The sequence below is a fragment of the Pipistrellus kuhlii genome, unplaced genomic scaffold (genome assembly GCF_014108245.1).
Source record: "Pipistrellus kuhlii isolate mPipKuh1 unplaced genomic scaffold, mPipKuh1.p scaffold_m20_p_123, whole genome shotgun sequence".
Classification (NCBI taxonomy): Eukaryota; Metazoa; Chordata; class Mammalia; order Chiroptera; family Vespertilionidae; genus Pipistrellus; species Pipistrellus kuhlii.
Genome location: NW_023425431.1, coordinates 122,796 through 143,788, shown reverse-complemented (window position 1 = coordinate 143,788; position 20,993 = coordinate 122,796). Strand labels below are relative to the sequence as shown.

Genomic DNA, 20,993 nt, shown 5'->3' with positions numbered 1-20,993 from the left:
CAATGTTAAAATCTGGTCGCCTTACTCTTGAGGGGCTTGGGGAGCCTTAGGTGTCAGGCTCCTGCCCCGCGACGCTGTGGGGTGGGGTCGTGGGGTGCGGGAAGGGGGGGATGTCACAGCGTCAGCTGGCAGGTGCGGAGCCCGGGTCACCCTGCCTGGGAGCCCGCTTCCTGCCAGGGGCCCTTTGGGTGTGTATGGCGTCATGCCTGCCGTAGAGGGCTTTGGCTTAAAAATGAGCCCCTGGCCGGTGTGGCTCAGTGGGTAGAGCGTTCCCTGCACCCTGAAGGGTCCCGGGTTCGATTCCTGGTCCGGGCACATGCCCAGGTTGTGGCCTTCATCCCCAGTAGGGGGTATGCAGGAGGCAGTTGATCTGTGGTTCTCCTCATTAATGTTTCTCTCTCTCTCTTCCCCTCCCACTTTCCTCCTCTCTGAAATCAATTAAATAAGATTAAAAAATCAGCCTATTTGGCCGAAACCGGTTTGGCTCAGTGATAGAGCTTCGGTCTGTGGACTGAAGGGTCCCGGGTTCGATTCCAGTCAAAGGCATGTACCTTGGTTGTGGGCACATCCCCGGTAGGGGGTGTGCAAGAGGCAGCTGGTCGATGTTTCTCTCTCATCGACGTCTCTAGCTCTCTATCTCTCTCCCTTCCTCTCTGTAAAAAATCAATAAAATATATTTTTTAAAAATCAGCCTATTTGGTCAGACATGGGATTAACTCGCCCCCAATACCTTGGCAGGGCCTTCCGCGCCCAAGGGCTGGACATTCCGGATGGATCGCTGTCCTGAATGGTGGGAAATGTCCCCACCCCACCCCTCCCCACCCCTAGCACAGCGATGGGGGGAAGGAGTGCTGCCCCCTGTTGTCCCCCGGGCCTGATAAAATCCCGAATGTCGCCCTGACCAGTGTGGCTCAGTGGATAGAGCCTCGGCCTGCGGGCTGGAGGGTCCCAGGTTCAGTTCCGGTCAGGGGCATGTACCTTGGTTGCAGGCACATCCCTGGTGTGGGGTGTGCAGGAGGCAGCTGGTCGATGTTTCTCTCTCGTCGATGTTTCTGACTCTCTGTCCCTCTCCCTTCCTCTCTGTAAAAAAAGTCAATAAAATGCATTATTTTAAAATCCCCAAATGCCAACTGACACTGAAAAGTCGGATTTACAAACGGAGAAGTGCTGCTCACAGCCCCGTGCTCCCTGCTTCTGGCTGTGTGCGCGGTGGCCGCTGATGGCGCTGTGTACGGGTGCGGGAGACGGTTCTGAGGCTCCGGGGGTGTTCCCCCCAAACCTCGGAGCAGGGTGGAGCGGGAACAGCCTGTCTCGCCGCACAGGTGAGGGCGCTGAGCCTGAGAGGAGGAGGGGCCGCTTCCAGAGGAGCGGGATCCGGCCGGCACGGACTCCGGGGCCCCGGCACTGGCTCTCACGCAGCCCCCTCCACCGGGGCTGGAGGCGGGTGCTCTGAAACACTTTTTTAAAAATATTTTTTAAAATATATTTTATTGATATTTTACAGAGAGGAAGGGAGAGAGATAGAGAGCTAGAAACGTCGATGGGAGAGAAACATCGACCAGCTGCCTCTTGCACACCCGCCACCGGGGATGTGCCCGCAACCAAGGTACATGCCCTTGACCGGAATCGAACCCGGGACCTTTCAGTCTGCAGGCCGACGCTCTATCCACTGAGCCAAACCGGTTTCGGCTGAAACACTTTTTTTAAAAACACAGTTCATTCTTGTATATTATTTCTTTTTTAAAAAACATATACTTTATTGATTTTTTTACAGAGAGGAAGAGGGAGGGATAGAGAGTTAGAAACATCGATGAGAGTCGTCGATCAGCCGCCTCCTGCACACCCTACTGGGGATGTGCCTGCAACCAAGGTACATGCCCTTGACCTGAATCGAACCTGAGACCCTTCAGTCTGCAGGCCGACGCTCTATCCGCTGAGCCAAACCGGCTTCGGCGTTCTTGTGTATTATTTATTATTTCTTTATAGGCCCGGCGCACGGATTCATGCACGGCTGGGTCCCTTGGTCTGGCCAGCAATTCGGCGGGTTGTGGCCTTCCAGCTGAGAGACAGAAACAACCATGATGAGAGAGAGCCATGGATCGGCTGCCTTCTGCACGCCCCTTCCTGGGGATCCAGCCTGCAACCCGGGCCTGTGCCCTTCACCAGAATCAAACCTGGGACCCTTCAGGCCACAGGCCAACGCTCTATCCACTGAGCCAAAGTCTCATAGAATCTACACTAATCCTCGTTGGGAGGCCTGGTGTCTGCCTGAGCAGAGAGCGTGGGCGACAGGATGGTGAGTCAGCACAGGTGTCACACCGGCTGGAAGCCCTGTGAGTGTAACGTGTGCGGGATAGGCCTTCGTTCGGCCACCGCACAAGTCCCTCTCTCTGCACCAGAGGGTTCAGACGGGACAGAGGCCGTGTGAGTGTCAGGACTGCGGCAAAGCCTTCAGCCTGGTGGCGCACCTGACGCTGCATCGGCGAACCCACATGGGAGAAAGGCCCTACAGGTGGGAGGACTGCGGGAGGGCCTTCGGGCAGAGTGTGCATCTCACGCACCACCAGCGAGTTCATGCTGGAGAGCCCTCCTCCTCCTCCTCTTCCCCCTCTTCTTTTTCCTCCTCCTCCTCTCCCCCCTCTCCCTCCTCCTCCTCCTCCTCCTCTTCCACTCGTCCCTCCTCCTCGCCCACATGCCACCGAGTCCTCTAGTTCAGTCTCCCAGGGCCTCTAGACTTCACCCCCTCCCTCGCCCTCCCCCCATCCATGTCCCGTCAGCCTAGTCCGAGGCTTTTGCAATAGCATTACAGCCATTTCCCCTCTTGCTCCCCTCAAGCACGTCATTTTAACACTTAGCCAGCTTAACCTCTTAAACGTTAACATGTACTCCGATTGCTGTTCCAGTCAGAGCCCATGTTTTGAAGACTGTTAGGTAATCCACTGAAAGGGCCCAGCACATGATCCCCGGCACAGAATTAGTGCCTTTCGAGTAAAGGCTGCCTTACAGGTACGTTCGGCTGCGAGGAGAGAGGCCCCGCAGGTCCAGGCGAAGAAACGCACGGTTTTCAGGGCGGACAGAGGGCCTTCTCCTCTGCCTGTGGGCACGGAAGGCAAACACCGCGGACCTGGGAGCGTCTGATACACAAGGGGACGTGGTGGCTCACTGCTCCCTCTGTGTGAGCACACGTGAAAGCATGGATGACGAGGGGCGCTCCTCAGCTGCTCTGAGAAGTGAGAATGGGCCGAAACCGGTTTGTCTCAGTGGTAGAGCGTCGGCCTGCGGACTGGAGGGTCCCAGGTTCGATTCCTGTCAAGGGCATGTACCTTGGTTGCGGGTACATGCCCCATGGTCGATGTTTCTCTCTCATTGATGAGATATTTCTCTCTCATTGATGTTTCTAACTCTTTATCTCTCTTCCTTCCTCTCTGTAAAAAAAAAAATCAACAAAATATATTAAAAAAAGAAAAAAAGAGAGAAAAAAGTGAGAATGGGCCAATTAGGATGGCCCCAGTATGTGCCCTTGGCCGGAATCGAGCCCCAGACCCTTCAGTCCGCAGGCCCACGCTCTGTCCACTGAGCCCTACTGGCTGGGGTGTGAGAAGTGCTCTTACCCAGAGGCCATGCCCCTCTGCTTCGGCCTAGGAACTGGGAGCACGGAATTCCTTGTTCTACAGGAGGTGGGCGCGGGCCTCTCCAGCCTGTGTGGAGGGTTCAGACCCTCCTTATATACGTGTGGTCAAAGCATGCTTCATTGCTGTGGGAGAAATGGACAGAGCCAACAGCCAGGTCAGAGAAGATGAAATAAAACAGCTAACACAACATACACAATATCACCAGTAGGAAGAAAAATGCAAAACAAAGTGATGATATATCCACTTTCCCCCAATAGATGCATTTTAAATACATTTTTATTGATTTTGTACAGAGAGGAAGGGAGAGAGAGAGTTAGAAACATCGATGAGAGAGAATCATCGATCAGCTGCCTCTTGCACACCCCTTACTGGGGATGTGCCCGCAACCAAGGTACATGCCCTTGACCGGAATCGAACCTGGGACCTCCCAGTCCCCAAACCGATGCTCCATCCATTGAGCCAAACCGGTTTCGGCCAATCGATGAATTTTAAATCACAGAAGTGATAATACCCAAGTTTGGTGAAAGTGTAAAAAGACCATTCCATGGTCAGTTATACAAGTTGTCATCTCTATATATTATTTGAATCAAAATTCCTCAGAAACCAAAGTGTGCAAAGGTAGGTGAATATATGATGGCAAAAAAATATATAAATGTTTAAGTGGTAAATTATTAGGGTAATGAGTAAGTGGGTAAGTTAATGATTATGTATTCATCCAATAGAATTATGCAGTTGTTTATAAAAGAGATATAAGTGTATATAGGCACAGAGAAATAACTGCCATGCTAAATGAAAAAAAAATTTTCAGATCTGTATTCTAGCAAAACTCATAATTGTGATATTAAAAATAAAACTTAAAAAATAAAAATAAAAATAAAACTTAAATTATATGCTTTTCTTTCTCTGTTTCTTCTTGCCTCTTCTTACAAATACACCATCTCTCCTTTTCTTTTGAGTAACTGGCCAGCCCTGCCATCTGGTTCTGATGGACCTAGCCCAGTGGTCGGAAAACTCATTAGCCAACAGAGCCAAATAGCAACAGTACGACGATTGGAATTCCTTTTGAGAGCCATTAAATTTTTTTTTTAAAACTTAAATTTCTTCTAATGCCACTTCTTCAGCATAGACTTGCCCAGGCCGTGGTATGTTGTGGAAGAGCCACACTCCAGGGGCCAGAGAGCCGCATGCCATTGAGGGAGTCCTAAAACAGCCTCCTGATGAGCAACACACGTATCACCCACCATCAGAGTCTCCTCCTCAACCCTCCCAGAGTGCGGTTCCTCCCCTGGGCGGCCCTCAATCCTGCCACCTTGCTGCCCGACCCTGATCTAGATGCTCCCTTACATGACTGTGCAGGGATCCTAGAGCTAGTTCATGGGCTCCGGAAGGACCTGACGGACCAGCCCCTTCCAGATGCAGACGTCGCCTGGTTCACGGGACGGAAGCAGGTCTGCAGGTGCAGCTGTAGTCACTGAAGCAGACGCTGTATGGGCAGGGGCGCTGCCCTCCGGGACCTCAGCCCAGAAAGCGGAGCTTGTGGCCCCCACCAGGGCCCTGACACTGGGAGCTGAGGGCGGCTGTACATCCACACAGACAGCCGTTATGCGTTTGCCACTGCCCGTGTTCGTGAGGCAATCTATCAAGAGAGAGGGTTACTAACAGCAGAGGGGTGGACTATAAAGAATAAACAGGAGCCGAAACCGGTTTGGCTCAGTGGTAGAGCGTCGGTCTGCGGACTGAAGGGTCCCAGGTTCAATTCCGGTCAGGGGCATGTACATTGGTTGCGGGCAGCTGGTCCATGTTTCTCTTTCATTGACATTTCTAGCTCTCTCTCTCTCTCCCTTCCTCTCTAAAAAATCAATAAAATATATTTAAAAAAAAAAAAAAGAATAAACAGGAGCCGAAACTGGTTTGGCTCAGTGGATAGAGCGTCGGCCTACGGACTGAAAGGTCCCGGGTTTGATTCCGGTCAAGGGCATGTACCTTGGTTGCGGGCACATCTCCAGTGGGGGGTGTGCAGGAGGCAGCTGGTCGGTGATTCTCTCTCACCGATGTTTCTTACTCTCTATCCCTCTCTCTTCCTCTCTGTGAAAAATCAATACAACATATTAAAAGAAGAAAAAAAAGATGTATCACTCTGGGGGGAGAAAAAAAAAGAATAAACAGGAGATGCTAGACTTGCTCTCGGCCTTATGGCTCCCCGCCAAATTGGCCACCGCACACTGCCAAGGGCACCAGAAGGCTGAGGACCGAGTGGCAAGAGAAAACCACAGGGCCGACCAGGTGGCCAATCCTCACCATGGCCTTGCAGCTCCCAGACCCAGGGCACCCAGTCCTGCCAGTTCAGCCAGGGTAGTCCCTGGAGGAGTTACGGCACTTTGGGAAGCTTCTCCAAGCAGAGGAGGAGAAGGGGTGGTGGCATACGCCACAAGGGGGAGCTCCTGCTGCCAGACCAGCTTGGAGTCTCCATAATAAAACACATGCGCCGGCCGAAGCCGGTTTGGCTCAGTGGCTAGAGTGTCGGTCTGCGGACTGAAAGGTCCCAGGTTCGATTCCGGTCAAGGGCATGTACCTTGGTTGTGGGCACATCCCCAGTAGGGGGTGTGCAGGAGGCAGCTGATCGATGATTCTCTCTCATCGATGTTTCTAACTCTCTATCCCTCCCTCCTCCTCTCTGTAAAAAATCAATACAATATATTGAAAAAAAAAACCACATTACAGGTCTTCAATATATTTAAACAAACAAACAAACAAACAAAAACACAAGCACCGATCACTCACCTGGGGCCTAAGGACGTCAGAGCATTCCATTTCCATGTTTGCCCCAGGCCCTCGGGGGCTACACCCAGAACTCATGGGGAGGGGCCGAGGGCTACTTCTGTGCTTCCTGGTCGTGTGTCTCCCGGGCTCATCTGGTGGACTCCCCCAAAAACGGGGGGCCTGATAACCGTGACACTACCAGAGGCGCTATCTTTTTTTTTTATTTTTTTAACAGAGGTCAGCTTTTATTGTTTGTGTTACAAAAGAGCCAGTTCAGTCAAAAAGACCAAAGCCCGTGTCATCATCAGACTCCTCAGATTCTTCTTTCTTTGCTTCCACTTTCTCCTCAGCTGGGGCTGCAGCGGTGGAGGCAGGACCTCCTGCTGGTGCAGCACCAGCTGCCGGGCAGGTCCACCAGCCCCTACATTGCAGACGAGACTCCCAGTGTTGACATTGGCCAGAGCCTTTGCAAACAGGCCTGGCCAGAAAGGCTCACCATGTACACCAGCTGCTTTGCTGAGGGCATTGATCCTATCCTCCGTCACCTCACTTCATCGTCGTGCAGGATGAGGGCCGAGCAGATGCAGGCGAGCTCCGACACGGAGGCCATGGCGAGGGTGGGAGCTGGGCGAGCGCTGCGGGGAGCGGTGCTGGTCGCCGGATGAAGCGAGGGCCTCCCCCCAACGCGGCCTTAGCTTCCTCGGAAGAACCGAGCACCTTAGCGGCAGCTGGGGGAAGGGGGGAGAGGCGCTATCTTGTCCCAGGCGTGGTATTGGCTACTGTGTCCGGAAGGACCTCTGTAACCCTGAACGAATATCTTTCACGGAACAGGGAGAGAGAGAGACAGGACGGGACACTGGCAAAATCTGGGGGATCAGAATATATTAATATATATATCACGGGGGCCTGAGACATCGGGACGCTGTTCACCATCCGGGTACAGGTAAGCCCAGCAGCCTTCAAAGGGGGTAGGGCCAAACCAAGCGCTGCCCACCCCCCAGTCTGCCCCAACACGAGCGTCCTCGCCCAGGGACACTCGGCCCCCGGCTGCACAGCCCTCTGCATTCCCAGTCCCTATCAGGACCCCAACTCGCCGCCTTCCACCTGACGGAGACCCCTGGCGGAGCATGGTTGCCGGGGCATACCATGTTCTAAATGCTTCAAGCCCCGACCTGACTACGTCATGCTGGCTCTGTCTAGATACCCAGCCACCAGGCTACGAAGGCACCAAGTACGCCACGGCCATTCATTCCAGCTCCTGTAGATGGCAGCAGTCTGCTGCAAAACTAACCCTCCAGGCAAGAACCGGGCAGGGCCACGTGCCCTTACTGCTCCCAATAATGAGGCCCTTATTGTTCCCAATAGGACAGTCTATCTGCTTCCCCCTGAGAATGCACGGTGGGCCTGTTCCAGTGGCCTCGCTGCCTGCCATCCACTCAGGAGTCCCCCACTCCCCGAAGGAGGGCTTTTGCATTCTCGTCCAGTTGATCCCCAGGCTCCTGTGTCATATGGGGGGGGGGGGGGACGAGATACTTAACAGGTTTGGCTCTGCCAATCCCCGAAGCAAGAGAGAGCCTATTACCGCCCTGGCTATGGCTACGCTCTTGGGGCCCGGATTGGCGGGAGCGGGAACTGGGACACCCTAACTCGTCATCCAGGACAAGAATTATGGAACCCTAAGGGCAGCCGTAGACTTAGCTATATAGAAAGAATGGAGAAGTCAATCTCCCATCCACAGGAGTCGCTCACTTCCTTATCGGAGGTAGTACTACAAAATAGGAGAGGATTAGCCTTACTGTCTGTGCAGCAAGGGGGCCTTTGTGCGGCATTGGGAGAGGAATGTTGCTTCCATATCGACCACTCTGGGACCGTAAAAGAGACTATGGCCCTCTTAAGAGAAGGATTACAGAAATGCAGGTTAGAAAGAAAGAGATCGCGGCCCTGGTATGAATCTCTGTTCAATTGGTTCCCCCCCTCATCTCCGCCCTAATCGGTCCCCTTATAATCCTACTCCTGCTGCTGACCTGCGGCCCCTACATCATCAATAGATCAGTTCAGTTCATCAAGGAACAAATAGAGGTCAGTACAGATGATGGTACTACACACTTGGTATAGACCTCTACCAGCAGAAAAAGAAATAGGGATGCCAACCGACCCATGATTGAGCCTGTAAGTCTCATGACAAGGGGGGAATGATAGAGCTACAAGAAATTGATTCCATGATGTCCTTTTCGTTACTTTTATGATGCTTTCTTCTATAAGGTTTCTCTTGTACTGTACCTGCTGTTCTGCAACTCCTCCTGCTGTCCTTCCCTATAAACCATGGGAATGTAACACTGATACAAACCTGCCAATAGGAGTGCAGGGAAGTGGACTCAGTCCAAATTAGGGAAACTGCACAGTGCCCCTGCGTGACCAGACCCCTGACCCTGCCAGTGACCAATCAACAGGACCACTGCCCACTGCTTTAAAAAGCCCCTTCCTCCCAGGGCGCTCTCTCTCTCTCTCTCTCTCTCTCTCTCTCTCTCTCTCGCCATTGCACTGGTGATTGCTGGAGACGGGAGCCCATGGAATAAAAAGGCTATTTTGTTTTTTGCATCGGACTTGGCTCCCTGGTGGTCCTTGGGTGTCTTGAAATCTGGGCACCGCACAGCCAGGTTGTAGCCAGGCCCTGCGTCCTAAGAGCCAAGGCCGCCTCTGAAAAGTGTTGGTACCGTTTTTGCCCTCATCTGCTTCATCTCAGGCTCCCCACACCCCAGAGAGCTTTGTTTCTAGGCAACGGCAGGGCTTTCCCCAGGCGGCTGGGTTCTTTGAAGACGTCAGAGGTAGAGAGAGCGGTGCATTCTGCCCAGAGAGTCAGCATTTCAGACTGGACCCCCACCCATGAGGTTCAGCACCATGGCCAGGTGTATGGGGAAAGGGTTTAGTACCGCGGACAGCTCAGTCCCACTCCACGGAAAGGGACTCCGTGGGGAAGGACGTCCCGGTCTGTCTGTCTTAGTTCTACAGGCAGGTCAGGGGGCTGTGGGGAAAGGGGGGCACCACAGACAAGGTCACAAGATCAATCCGAAAGAGGGTTCAGTGCCATGGCCAGGTCTAGAGGGCAAGGGGTTCGGTGCCACAGGCAGGGCTGGGGATGAGTGTGGGTGTGTTTCAGCACCACGGACAAAGAGCCTCAGGCGTCTGCTTTAGCCTTGTGGACAGGGAAATGTGGTTCAGCACCACGGACAGCTCGGCCAACACCCCCCCCACACACAGAGGCAGGTCTATGGCGGTTTCAGCACCACGGACAGGTCTGTTGGATAAAAAGCTCAGCGCAGGGCGGGTCTATGGGGGGACTGTTTCAGCACCTCAGACAGTGTGTGTGTGTGTGTGTGTGTGTGTGTGTGTGTGTGTGTGTGTGGTTCAGCACTACGGACAGGTCTGCAGGGGGCGGTATCAGCACCACGGACAGAGTGTGCTGTGTTTGCATGTGTGTGTGTGCGTGTGTGCGCGTGTTCGTGGTTCAGCCCCACGGACAGGTCTAACGGAGCCAGGGCTCAATGCAGGCCAGACCCCTGGGAGACTGGTTTCAGCACCACGGACAGTTTTCTGTCCGGGTTTGTTTCAGCACCTCGGACAGTGTCCGCAGGGGACCAGCTTCAGCCCCTCAAACAGGGCTGCGGGCGCGGTAGCAGCACCACGGACAGCTTCTGCAGGAGGTGACTTTTCAGCACCATGGACAGTGCGCGAGCGCGCTCAGTGGAGGTTTCAGCACCTCGGACAGGGCTTAAGCACAGGCCGCTCCGTCTGTATGACGTTCAGCACCGCGGACAGCCCCAGTGCCTCCTTCCCCCCAGGCCTTCGCTAGCTGCCTGCGCTTCTCTGAGCAGATCCCTGACCAAGGCCGCTCCCCACCCTCACCCCAGAGTCTCCGAATGCTGGCGCCTCAGCCACCCAGGCTCCCCTGGTGTGAACCTCAAAACGCAGGACTGAAAACGCAAGACGGTGCCCCCGAGGGAACCCGGGCTTTCTCCATGCACACACACACACACACACACACACACACAGCTCCACCCTGCTCAGTGCCCTCCTGGGCACTCGGAGGCACAGGCTTCAAGTCTCCTTGAGTTCTCCTTCCCTCTCCCCTCTCCCGCCCTGTCCATCCGGGACTCCGCGCAGCTCCATCTCCAAAGTGTATTCAGAATCACTCCCCTTGTGTGTGCCACCCCCGCCTTCCGGCCACGTCATTCTCATTCTCACCTGGTTTATTGCCACCGCCTGGTACAGGGTCCTTCCGCTGTACCCGTGGCCCCTCGCGAGCCCCAGCTTCAGTGATGCCTTGAGAATGTCACCCAGGTTGTGTGACCCCCCTCTTCTCTGTATCTCCCCCCTTCCCCATCCATGGCTTCCCAGCGCCCCTGCGACCACGTTGTAAGATGTCCCTGTGGCTTTCAAGAACCCGGATCCCTCTCGGGTCTTATCCCCCATCACCCCTTTTCTTGCCCGAACACTGGATACACGGGCCAGGAGGAGGAAATGGATATATTTTTTAAAAACAACAACAACAGTATTTGGCATTATTTACTTCTGTTTACCTTCATAGCAATTCTGCATGAGGGAGTAAGCATGTTATTTCTGAACAGAATGGGAAGCTGAGGCACCGAGATGCTAAGTGGCAGCGACACAGTAGCCGGCCTCAGACCCAGGGCCCCCAGGCTGCCCTGCTCCAGCCAGAGCCTCCCTTCCTCCGCCCCGACCGCCTGCGGGTGCCTTAGCGGGTTGTGGCCATAACCTCCAGGAGGGCCCATGGGCGGGGGATGGACAGCGCATCCCACTGAGGCCAACTTCACAGCCATCTGCCCCCAATTCCCACCCCACCCCCATGCCACCCCCCTGCGCTTCGGGCACCGCGTCACCGCCGCTCCGCTCCCTCCCCGCACCCTCCCCCCGCCAGGCGCGGGCTCCGGCCGGGAAGGAGGAGGGGACTGTCCGCCCCCCCCTCCCGCCCCCCCGCCCCCACCCCCACCCGCAGCCTCCGCGCCTGCGCAGCCCTGATTCCTGCCCGTGATTCCTGCCCGCGATTCCTGCCGCGCCATCTCTGCAGCAGCAGCAGCAGCGCCCGGACCGTCTGATCGCGGAGAGTGAGTCCCTCCCGGGCCCCGGGGTGCGGGGTGGGGGGAATGGGGCTGGGGGCGCGGGAGGACGGGAACCCGTGTGTCGGGGCGAGGGCGGCGGAGGGCTGCCGGGTGGCGGAGGGCTGGGTCCGGGCTAGTTCGGGGCTAGTTCGGGGCTAGTTCGGGGCTGGGTCGGGGCTCTGTCGGGGCTGCCCGGTGGCCGGGGGCTGAGTCGGGGCTAGTTCGGGGCTAGTTCCGGGCTCGGTCCGGGCTGGGTCCGGGCGGGGTCGGGCTGGATCCGGGCTGGTTCGGGGCTGGGTTGGGCTGGGTCTGCCCCCCGGGGGGCCGGCGGGTTGATGCCCCCGCATTCATTCCGGACCCCGGAGGGCGGGCGCCCCGCGCTGATGTCCCGGCGCCTGTGCGCGGCGGGTGGCGGGGCTCTGGGTCCCCGTGCGCCTCCCCGCGCGGGTGCCGGGGGTCCGGGGCGTCCGGAGTGTCCCGTACGTGTGTCCCCTCTCCCCTCCGCAGAGGCTGGGGCTCTCCTCCCCGCCCAGCTCCCTGAGCCCCGTGGCCGTAACCGAGGACCCGTCCCCCCGCGCGCACGGGGGCTCCGGGGGGTCAGGGGGGCTCCGCCAAAGACCCGTCTGCGCCGCGCGCGGGACCAGCGCTGCAGTGCGGACGCGCCGGGCTGCGGAGACTGTGGTTGTGGTCCAGGATGTTCCCATCCTCCTTCCCCTTCCCTCCCCCTCCTCTCCTCTTCCTCCCTCCTTCCCTACCCCCTCCTCCCATCTCCCCGCCCTCCTCCCTCCGCCCCCCTCCCTCCATCCAGCAGATCCAGCTCCTCCTGACCCGGCCCCGCGGCCCCTCCTTCATCCTTCTTTCCTCCTCCTTCCTCCCTCCTCCCTCCGTCCCGCCTCTGCCCTGCGCTTCCCGGGCTTAAACACCGGACCCTGTGCGCCTCCCGCTGAAAACAAAGCAAAAACAGAAGCGAACCCGCACCCCAAGCAGCGCGCTCCCCGCTCTGTCCACCCAGGCCGGTGCGTTCCGTGTTGGCGTAATCGCTGGCACCGTCACCGGCTGTCCCGTCCGCCCCCCCTCCCTCTCCCTCCCTCCCTCTGGTCTCCACCACACTGGAGTCTGGGTTTCTTATTTATTTATTTATTTATTTATTTACGTTTTAATCCTCACCCAAGGATTTGCGTTTATTGATTTGAGAGAGAGAGGGAGGGAGGTGAAGAGAGAGTGACATGGATGTGAGAGAGAGACATGGATGAGAGAGAGAGACATGGATGAGAGAGACACGGATGTGAGAGACACGGATGTGAAAGAGACATGGATGTGAGAGACATGGATGTGAGAGACACGGATGTGAGAGGGAGACATCCCCCAGTTGCCCTCTCCCATTTGCCTGGACAAGGGATTGAACCCCCCCAACCTGGGTATGTGAACCGACCGGGAATTGAACCCTGGACCTCTTTGGTGTAGAAGACGATGCTTCAGCCAGCCGAGCACCGGGCCAGAGCCCGCCTGGGCTTCTTGGAAGCTGCGACCATGCTGGTGGCCCCTCCCACACCCCCTGCCCCTCCCTCAACCCACAGTGCCCTGCGCACACAGCCTGTGCTCACGGCTCCCAGGCTGCCTTCCTTTTACCTTTTAATGTGAAATAAATAAATGTTTCATTTAAATACGTGTTTTTATTGTTGACAGCATTACAACTGCCCCCCATTCTCCCCTCAATCCCCCTCCACCCAACCCTCAGGCGTTCACCCCCCTGTTGTCTGTGTCCACGGGTAGTGCGCATCCTAATAAAAGGGTGATATGCAAATTAACCATTACTCCCTCACAAAGCGTGGTGGTGCCCGTAGCCACAAGATGGTGGCGCCCAGTGCTCTCAGCCCCGCTGGAGTCCCCCAGTCCCAGGGGGGCGGCCGCTGAGAGCGGCCAGGCGGAATGCTTGCTTTGTCCCAGAGGCAAGCGTTCGGGGCCAGTGTGTGTGTGTGAGTGTGTGTGTGTGTGAGTGTGTGTGCTGCTTTATTTGTCTCCGCAGCACATACCATCGTTCCACACGCTGTCTGTCTCTCTCCCCGCACTAGACCAGGAGGGGAGGGCAGGGCAGGGAGCTCCCTTCTCCTCAGCGGGCCTCTGGGCCCCTGGGCGCTGGGTGACAGAGTGTCTGTTGGTCCTCAGGTTCCGAAGCCTGCGCCCAAGGACCCAGCTCGACCTTGGCACCGAGGAGAAGGCCGCTGGGAAGGGCCCCCTGGAGACATGCAGAGTCTGACACAGCAGCTGCACGCGGGGCTGATGCAGCCCGAGATGACCCAGCTGCTGCTGCCACCCTACGAGACCACGGCGCCCTACGACAGCAGGGTGTCCTACGACCCCAGTGTGTCCTACGACACTACGGTGCCCTACACCACCACGGTTCCCTATGACACTACGGTGCCCTACACCACCACGGTTCCCTATGACACTACGGTGCCCTACAACACCACGGTGCCCTATGATGCCAGTGTGGCCTACAACACCACGGTGCCCTACACCACGTATGATAGCAGGGCCACCTACGATACCAGGGCCTGGGACCGGCAGGGCGCCTACCTGCAGGACTGGGTGGCTGTGAGCATGCCCGCTGGCACCAATGACCAGAAAGGTGAGGGCGTGGGTCCCTCGGGAGGTGGCAGGGGATTCGGGGCAGAGCCTGGAGAGGACGAGACAATCGTGGCTTCACTGACCCACTCAACACGTTTTTCAAGTTTTATTTATTTCCTAGAGGTGGGGGGGAGGTAGTGTCCCTCAGCCTGGACTGCACCCTCTCCAATCTGGGACCCCTTGGGGGATGTCCAGCTGCCGATTTAGGCCTGATCCCTGTGGGATCAAGCCTAAACTGGCAGTGGGACACCCCTCTCACAATCCAGGATGGCTGGCTGCTAACTGCTCAACTGCCTGCCTGCCTACCTACCTGATCGCCCCCAACTGCCCTTCCTTGCTGGCCTGATTGCCCCTAATCACCTTGGCTTCGTCCGGTCTGATTAGCACATTCCACTTCTATTATTATAGATTTTTATTAGTCCTCACCAAGGATATTTTTCCCCATTGATTTTTATTTATTTCTTTTCTTTTTTTTCCATTTAATTTTGTTTAGATTTTTTATATATTTTTATTGATTTCCAAGAGGAAGGGAGAGATAGAAAGATCCATGATGAGAGGGGATCATGGACTGACCGCCTCCTGCATACCTCCCACTGGGGACGGAGGCCACATCCCTGGCCTGTGCCCTTGACCAGAACCGACCCCGGGGCCCTTCAGTCCGCAGGCTGATGCTCTAGCCACTGAGCCAAACCAGCTAGGGCTCCATTGATTTTTAGAGAGAGGGGAAGTGAGGGAGGGAGAGAGGGAGGAGAGAGAGAGAAACATCGATGTGAGAGAGAGCAAGCAGAGCTCCTCCCCCCAGCTGTCCTGGTCTCTTGCCTACGGCTCCTTTCTCTCCCCCCAGTCCCAGACCCGACTCCTCAAGAGACCAAGCAGCCCCAGGAGTGGAAAGCCGTGGAAAACGAGCCGGAGGAACCCCAGGTAAACGTCCCACCTGTGACCTCAGTGGGCCGTCTCACTCCCTTCCTGCCATTTCCCTGCCCCACAAGCCTCTGCTGTGGGATGGGAGCCCCCTGAGGTCGCCCACGGGAAACAGAACACGTCTATGGCGGTCAGACACGGTATGGACGGCGTCCGTGGGACGTGTGTAACTCCACCCACCAACACCCTCCATTCTTCACTCATAGGTTCATTATAACTAACCACTCACTCCTCTGCCCCCTCACTCAGCCACCCTAGCTTTCATTGCCTACTCTTCCGTCCGCGTGCGGGTCAGCCCCGTGGCCCCATTTCCCCACCCTTTCCACGTTCATCCTTCTCTCCCCCTTCTGTTCCAGGGCACCCTGGAGTGGCCGCGACCCCCTCAGCAGACCACCCTGCTCCTGATCGTGTGTGGGCTCTTCCTGTTCCTGGTCTTAACCGGGATGCCCGCCGCCTTCTACATCTGAGCCGAGAGAGAGAGAGATGGAGGGAAGGAGGGAGGGAGGGAGAGAGAGAGAAAAACATGGATGTGCTGTCCCACTTTACTCATGCATTCGTCGGCGGACCCCGGCGTGTGTGCCCTGACTGGGAATCGAACCCCCAACCCTGGTGTGTATCCTGACAAAGCTCTGGCCGACAGAGCTACCCAGCCAGGGAGGGCTCCGGGTCCCCGTTTTTTGAGCATTTCATTCATTTACGAGTTTCTTTCAACGGAATCACTTGCTGTAATAGTAGACGTAGCTTCTGACCCTAGCCGTGGCCGATTCGTGATGCCCCGTCATTTCGTGTTCCGTTGGGTAGGTTGTTGTGCTTCAAAACTCAGTGACGGGGGTTTCTTTATCTGGTCCACCCCATGCTGTGTCCGTGACTTCCCACCTGGTGGACGGAGGATGGGGCCCGGGACACAGCTGTGTTCCCCACACCCTTCCCAAAAAAAGCTTCCACCCCGGCCAGAAGGAGCCCGATGCTGGTGCGCGACCCACGGGGCCTGTCAGAGTAATCGGTGGCGTCTGCCTGTGGAACGGAAGGCCCTGTTGGTCAGCTCAGCCTCACCAGTCCCGTTGTTCGGAGCCGTGTCACGGTGGCCTGACCCCCGGCCGCCGGAGACCGGGAGGTCACGCCGAAACCTGTCCCGTGTGCCAGTGCCGTCCTGCTAGCCGCTGTCTGTGTACTCGTCAGCCGTGTACTGCGATGCCCGCGTGCAGCCTCGTGACGTCTTTGCCGAATCCATTCCGAGCTCGTGGTCGCACACGCGCCCTGCGTTTAGGTGGAGCTCAATAAACGGTAGTAAAAACCCCAACTCGGAGTCTCTGTCCAATAGAAAGCGATTGTCTCTCACCCATTCGGTCCCTGGCCATGAATTCGGTCTTGTTTCATGGCAGTCCTGATTTTAAAAATATATATTTTATTGGTTTTTTTTTTTTTTTACAGAAAGGAAGGGGGAGGGATAGAGAGCTAGAAACATCGATCAGCCGCCTCCTGCACCCCCACCCCCCACCCCCACTGGGGATGCGCCCGCAACCACGGTCCATGCCCCTGACCGGAATCGAACCTGGACCTTTCAGTCCGCAGGCCGACGCTCTATCCACTGAGCCACACCAGTTAGGGCCAAACCAGATATTCACTTGTGGTTTTTTTTTTAAAGGGAGGGGGAGGGAGAAAGAGGGAGACCTCAGTCAGCTGCCTCCTGCTTGCACCCTTCCCCTGCCCTCACCGGGGATCAAGCCTGAAACTCCCAAGTGAATGGGACGATGCCCAACCAACATGGCCATGCGGGGCGGGACTGCCACCCTGGCTTTTAAATTCCCGTGTGTGTGTGTGTGTGTGTGTGTGTGTGTGTGTGTGGATACGCACCCAGAGAGCCTTTGTGACATTTAAAAAAAATGTATTAGTTGGTTTTTATTTTAGCGGAGGTGAGGAGGGGGAGGGAGAAGCGGAGGTGAGGAGGGGGAGGGAGAATCCTGTATTAGTTGATTTCTAGAGAGAAATGAAAGGAGAGAGAGAGAGAAACGTGGATGAGAGAGGAACATCAAGGATCAGCGGCCTCCTGCCCGCCCCCTCCTGAGGATGGAGCCTGCAGCAGGGGCCTGTGCCCTGAAGGTGAATTGAACTGGGACCTCTTGGTTCCTGGGTGGACGTTCAACCGCTGAGCTACACCAGCCAGACTCATTAAAAAAAAAATAGATTGATAGATTTCAGAAAGAGGGAGAGAGAAACATCAATGAGGAGAGTCAGAGACTCTTTGATCAGCTGCCTCTGTCACGACCCCTTTTTCGGATCAAGCCCACAACCCAAGCACGTGTCCTGGACTGGAATCAAACTCCGGACCCTTCAGTCCGCAGGCCACGCTCTATCCACTGAGCCACACCGGTTTCAGCAAAAATATATTTAAAAAAATAAAATCAGGGGGGAAGGGTGGGCAGGGATGCCTCTGGCTGCAAGGGGGTCCTGGCTGGTCATCCTTGGGCCGGGCCGCTGGGGTGCAGTGGCTGGGTCGCTGGGGGTTGGGCTGTGCACGCCGCCACCAGAAAGCGGGGCTCCCCTGAGCCGGGGGGTCCCCCAAAGCCGCCACCTGCTCCTCTTGGCTTCCCTGGAGCCCCCACGTTTCAAAGGCTCCGCAACCAGGATGTGTGCGGACTCCTCAGCCAGGGGGGGCGCCTCCCCACAGCGGGGGGCCGGGCGGGCTCCCCTCACTCACCACCTCCTGCCCTCCCCTCTGCACCTGCACTGCACGAGACAGGCTCTCCCTGATTAGCAGGGACTGGCCCCGCCCACATCCTGGCTGATCATTAGCCCCGCCCACATCCTGGCTAACCCAGGGCCCCCCCTACATCCTGGCTGACCCGGGTCCCGCCCACATCCTGTCTTACCCAGGGCCCTGCCCACATCCTGTCGACCCAGGGCCCCGCCCACATCCTGACTGATCATTAGCCCCGCCCACATCCTGGCTGATCCACGGCCACGCCCACATCCTAGCTGACCCAGGGCCCTGCCCACATCCTGGCTGATCATTAGCCCCGCCCACATGCTGGCTGACCCATGGCCCCGCCCACATCCTGGCTTACCCAAGGCCCCACCCACATCCTGGCTGACCCAGGGCCCGGCTGGGGGTGGGGGTGGGTTACTCCTGTTCTCTTGGGTGATGGGACTGGACCCCAAGTCTGTAACCTAGGATTCAGTTTCCCTCATCCATCCATTCACCTGAGCACCTACTGTGTGCTGGGCAAAGTCCGGGCCAGAGGGCCGAGCCAGGCTGTGGTCCACCATGACCGTGAGGGGATGCTGGGGCAGGGCATGAGGAATGGTCACCTGGCATTCCACATCCCCACCTGTTCATGTATACCTTCTGAGCACCCACTATGGGCTGCTGACTGAGTGATGGTGCATCCCACCACCAATCCTGGGTTGTTCAGGGTTTGGGACACCACAACTAGTTCTCCCCTCTGCCCCAGACATCACCCGTCGCAGACCTCAGCACACAGTGGGTCCTCAGGAGGTATGTGCTGAGCCCGGCGCTGGGCCATGGCTGGGGCACAGGGAGGAAACCAGCTGGGTGGAACCCCCAACTCTCAATGACGCCAGGACGGATGTGGGGACGTATAACCATTCACCTGGTCACCAGGCACTGCTTGAGGACCTACTGCGTGCTGAGGCCCAGGCTTGGCAATGTTGGAGTCGGCGGGAAGAACCAGGATGTGTGTGGGCTTTGACTCTGAGGGCATCCGGGGCGGATGCCAAGGATGATCACCTGCTATTGACTCACTCACTTGGACCACTAATTGATACCTCCTGAGGGCCTACTGTGTGCTGAGGTCTGCGACGGGCGCTAACTGGGGCAGAGGGAAGAGCCAGCTGTGTTGTCCCCAACCCTGAACAACCCAGGGCTGGTGGTGGGTGGGATGTACCATTACTCATTCAGCAGCCCGCCACTTCTTGAGGACCTACTGTGTGCTGAGACCGGTCCAGGAGATGCTAGAAGTAAAAAACAAACAAACAAACAAAAAAAACCCACACACACACAAAACACTCTCCACCCAGGCTCTCACCAATGGGACTAAGCCTTTTATTAATTCACTGAACAGATGCCTGCTCAATCATGACATCAGCAATTACGAGGCCAGCCCCAAACCCACAGATAGCTCTTCAAGCCTGTGTTCGTTGGTGGCTCACATTCATGAGTCTGAGAGGAGAGAGAGAGAGAGAGAGAGAGGAGAAGGAGACCTGGCGGGCATCTGCAGTGACTGAAGGGGGGAGGGGCAGGCTGGTTCCATCCCTGGTTCCATGCCTGTCCCTGTGTGTGTCCCTCCCAGGCCCTGGGCTGGGAGAGGAGGAGCGGAGAAGTCCTGAGCCTGCTGTTCCCAGAGTGGAGTGCTGGCAGCCACGGCCACAGGCAGTGAAGAGGGAGGAGGGGAGGCCAGGGGGAGGAGGGGCAGGATGCTGAGGCGGAGGGACAGCCAGGCAGCGAGAGGAGAGAGATCAGAGGCCTTGGATGCGATGATGAGAACTGCAGGGATCTGGATGGTACCAGGAGGGAAGGAAGGAAAGACCGAGGAGAGAGAAGAGGGTTAGGCAGAGGGGGAAGGAGATGGATACAGGAGGGAGGGAGGGAGGGAGACAGGCATGGAGGGAGAGACAGGCAGGCAGGGAGGGAGGGAGGGAAGGAGGGAGGGAGGGAGGGAGGGAAGGAGAGAGAGAGGAGGAGGAGGAGGGACAATGAAAGGACAGCTGGAGGACCCAGAGCCTGAGACATGGGGTAAACACAGCATGAAACCCAGGGATAGCCCTGGCCAGCTGCTCAGAAGTCAGAGCATCGACCTGAACACCTGAGGGTCATGGGTTGGATTCCCAGTTAAGGGTACACACCTGGGTTGCAGGTTCAATTTCCCAGCCCAGGTGGGGGTGTTTGGGAGGCAACCAATCTCTCATCTCTTTCTCTCCTTCCCTCCCTCCCTCTCTTCCTCCCTCCCTCCCTCCCTCCCCTCTTCCTCCTCTCTCTCCTCTCTCTCTCCCTCCTCTCTCTCTCCTCTCCTCTTCTCTCTTTCCTCTGTCACTCTCCTCTCTCTTCTCTCTCCTCTGTCTCTCTATCTCCTCTCTTCTCTTTCTCTCTTCCTCTCTCTTCCTCTCTCCTCTGTCTCTCTCCTCTCTCTTCTCTCTCTCTCTCTCTCTCTCTCTCTCTCTCTCTCTCTCTCTTTCTCTCTCTTTCTCTCCCCCCCCCATGTCTCTCTCCCTTCCTCTTTCTAAAAACCAGTGGGAAAAACATCCTCTCACCTCGCGGGTGAGGATAAAAACCAAACCAAACCAACAACAACGAAAAGCAGGGGTAAAGAGAAATGGAAGGAAATGGGGTACCGAGGCAGAGAGGGAGGGGGGCCAGGGGAAGAGGGTTCTGGGTGGGGTGTGAGAACGGAGGGCATGTTGGCGGCTGCAGAGGCGGGGGGAGAGGGAGGCGGGTCCGAGGGGAGGGAGGGAGGGAGGGGGGAGGTCCCGGCTCTCACAGGGGAGGGACCCAGAGCCCTTGGGGGGACCCGCTCCTCCCTGTGAACTGGACCAGAACTCCGGACCCTGAACGTGGGGGCTCCAGGCCCCGGAAGCTCCCCAGCGGCCTCGGTTAGCGGGCTCGGCCCGGGCAGGGAAGGGAGCAGAGTCACGGGAGGGGCCTGGAGTGGAGACAGGAGACGGAGAGGAAGGGCGGCCACCAAAACGGTGCAGGTTCACCCGCGGCGTGGCTCAGTGGTTGAGCATCGACCTGGGAACCAGGAGGTCACGGTTCCATTTCAGGTCAGGACACAGGCCCGGGTTGTGGGCTCGGTCCCCAGTGTGGGGCGTGCAGGAGGCAGCCGATCTATCCTTCACTCTCATCATCAGTGTTTCTCTCTCTCCCTCTCCCTTCCTGTCTCTGAAATCAATAGAAACAGGTCTACACTAATAAAAGAGA

General features: G+C 56.9%; 1 protein-coding gene and 1 pseudogene across 1 annotated transcript; one reads left to right on the top strand and one right to left on the bottom strand.

Annotated features, from left to right (window-relative positions):
* Nucleotides 1–1,919: 1,919 nt before the first annotated feature.
* LOC118716935 lies at nt 1,920–15,182 on the bottom strand (annotated as a pseudogene).
* Nucleotides 13,648–15,576, top strand: SMIM17 (small integral membrane protein 17). The gene is made up of 4 exons (XM_036434443.2): nt 13,648–13,913; nt 14,049–14,138; nt 14,988–15,058; nt 15,415–15,576. The coding sequence occupies exons 1-4, from the start codon at nt 13,754–13,756 to the stop codon at nt 15,523–15,525; spliced, it is 432 nt and encodes a 143-aa protein (XP_036290336.1). The 5' UTR covers nt 13,648–13,753; the 3' UTR covers nt 15,526–15,576.
* Nucleotides 15,577–20,993: the final 5,417 nt, after the last annotated feature.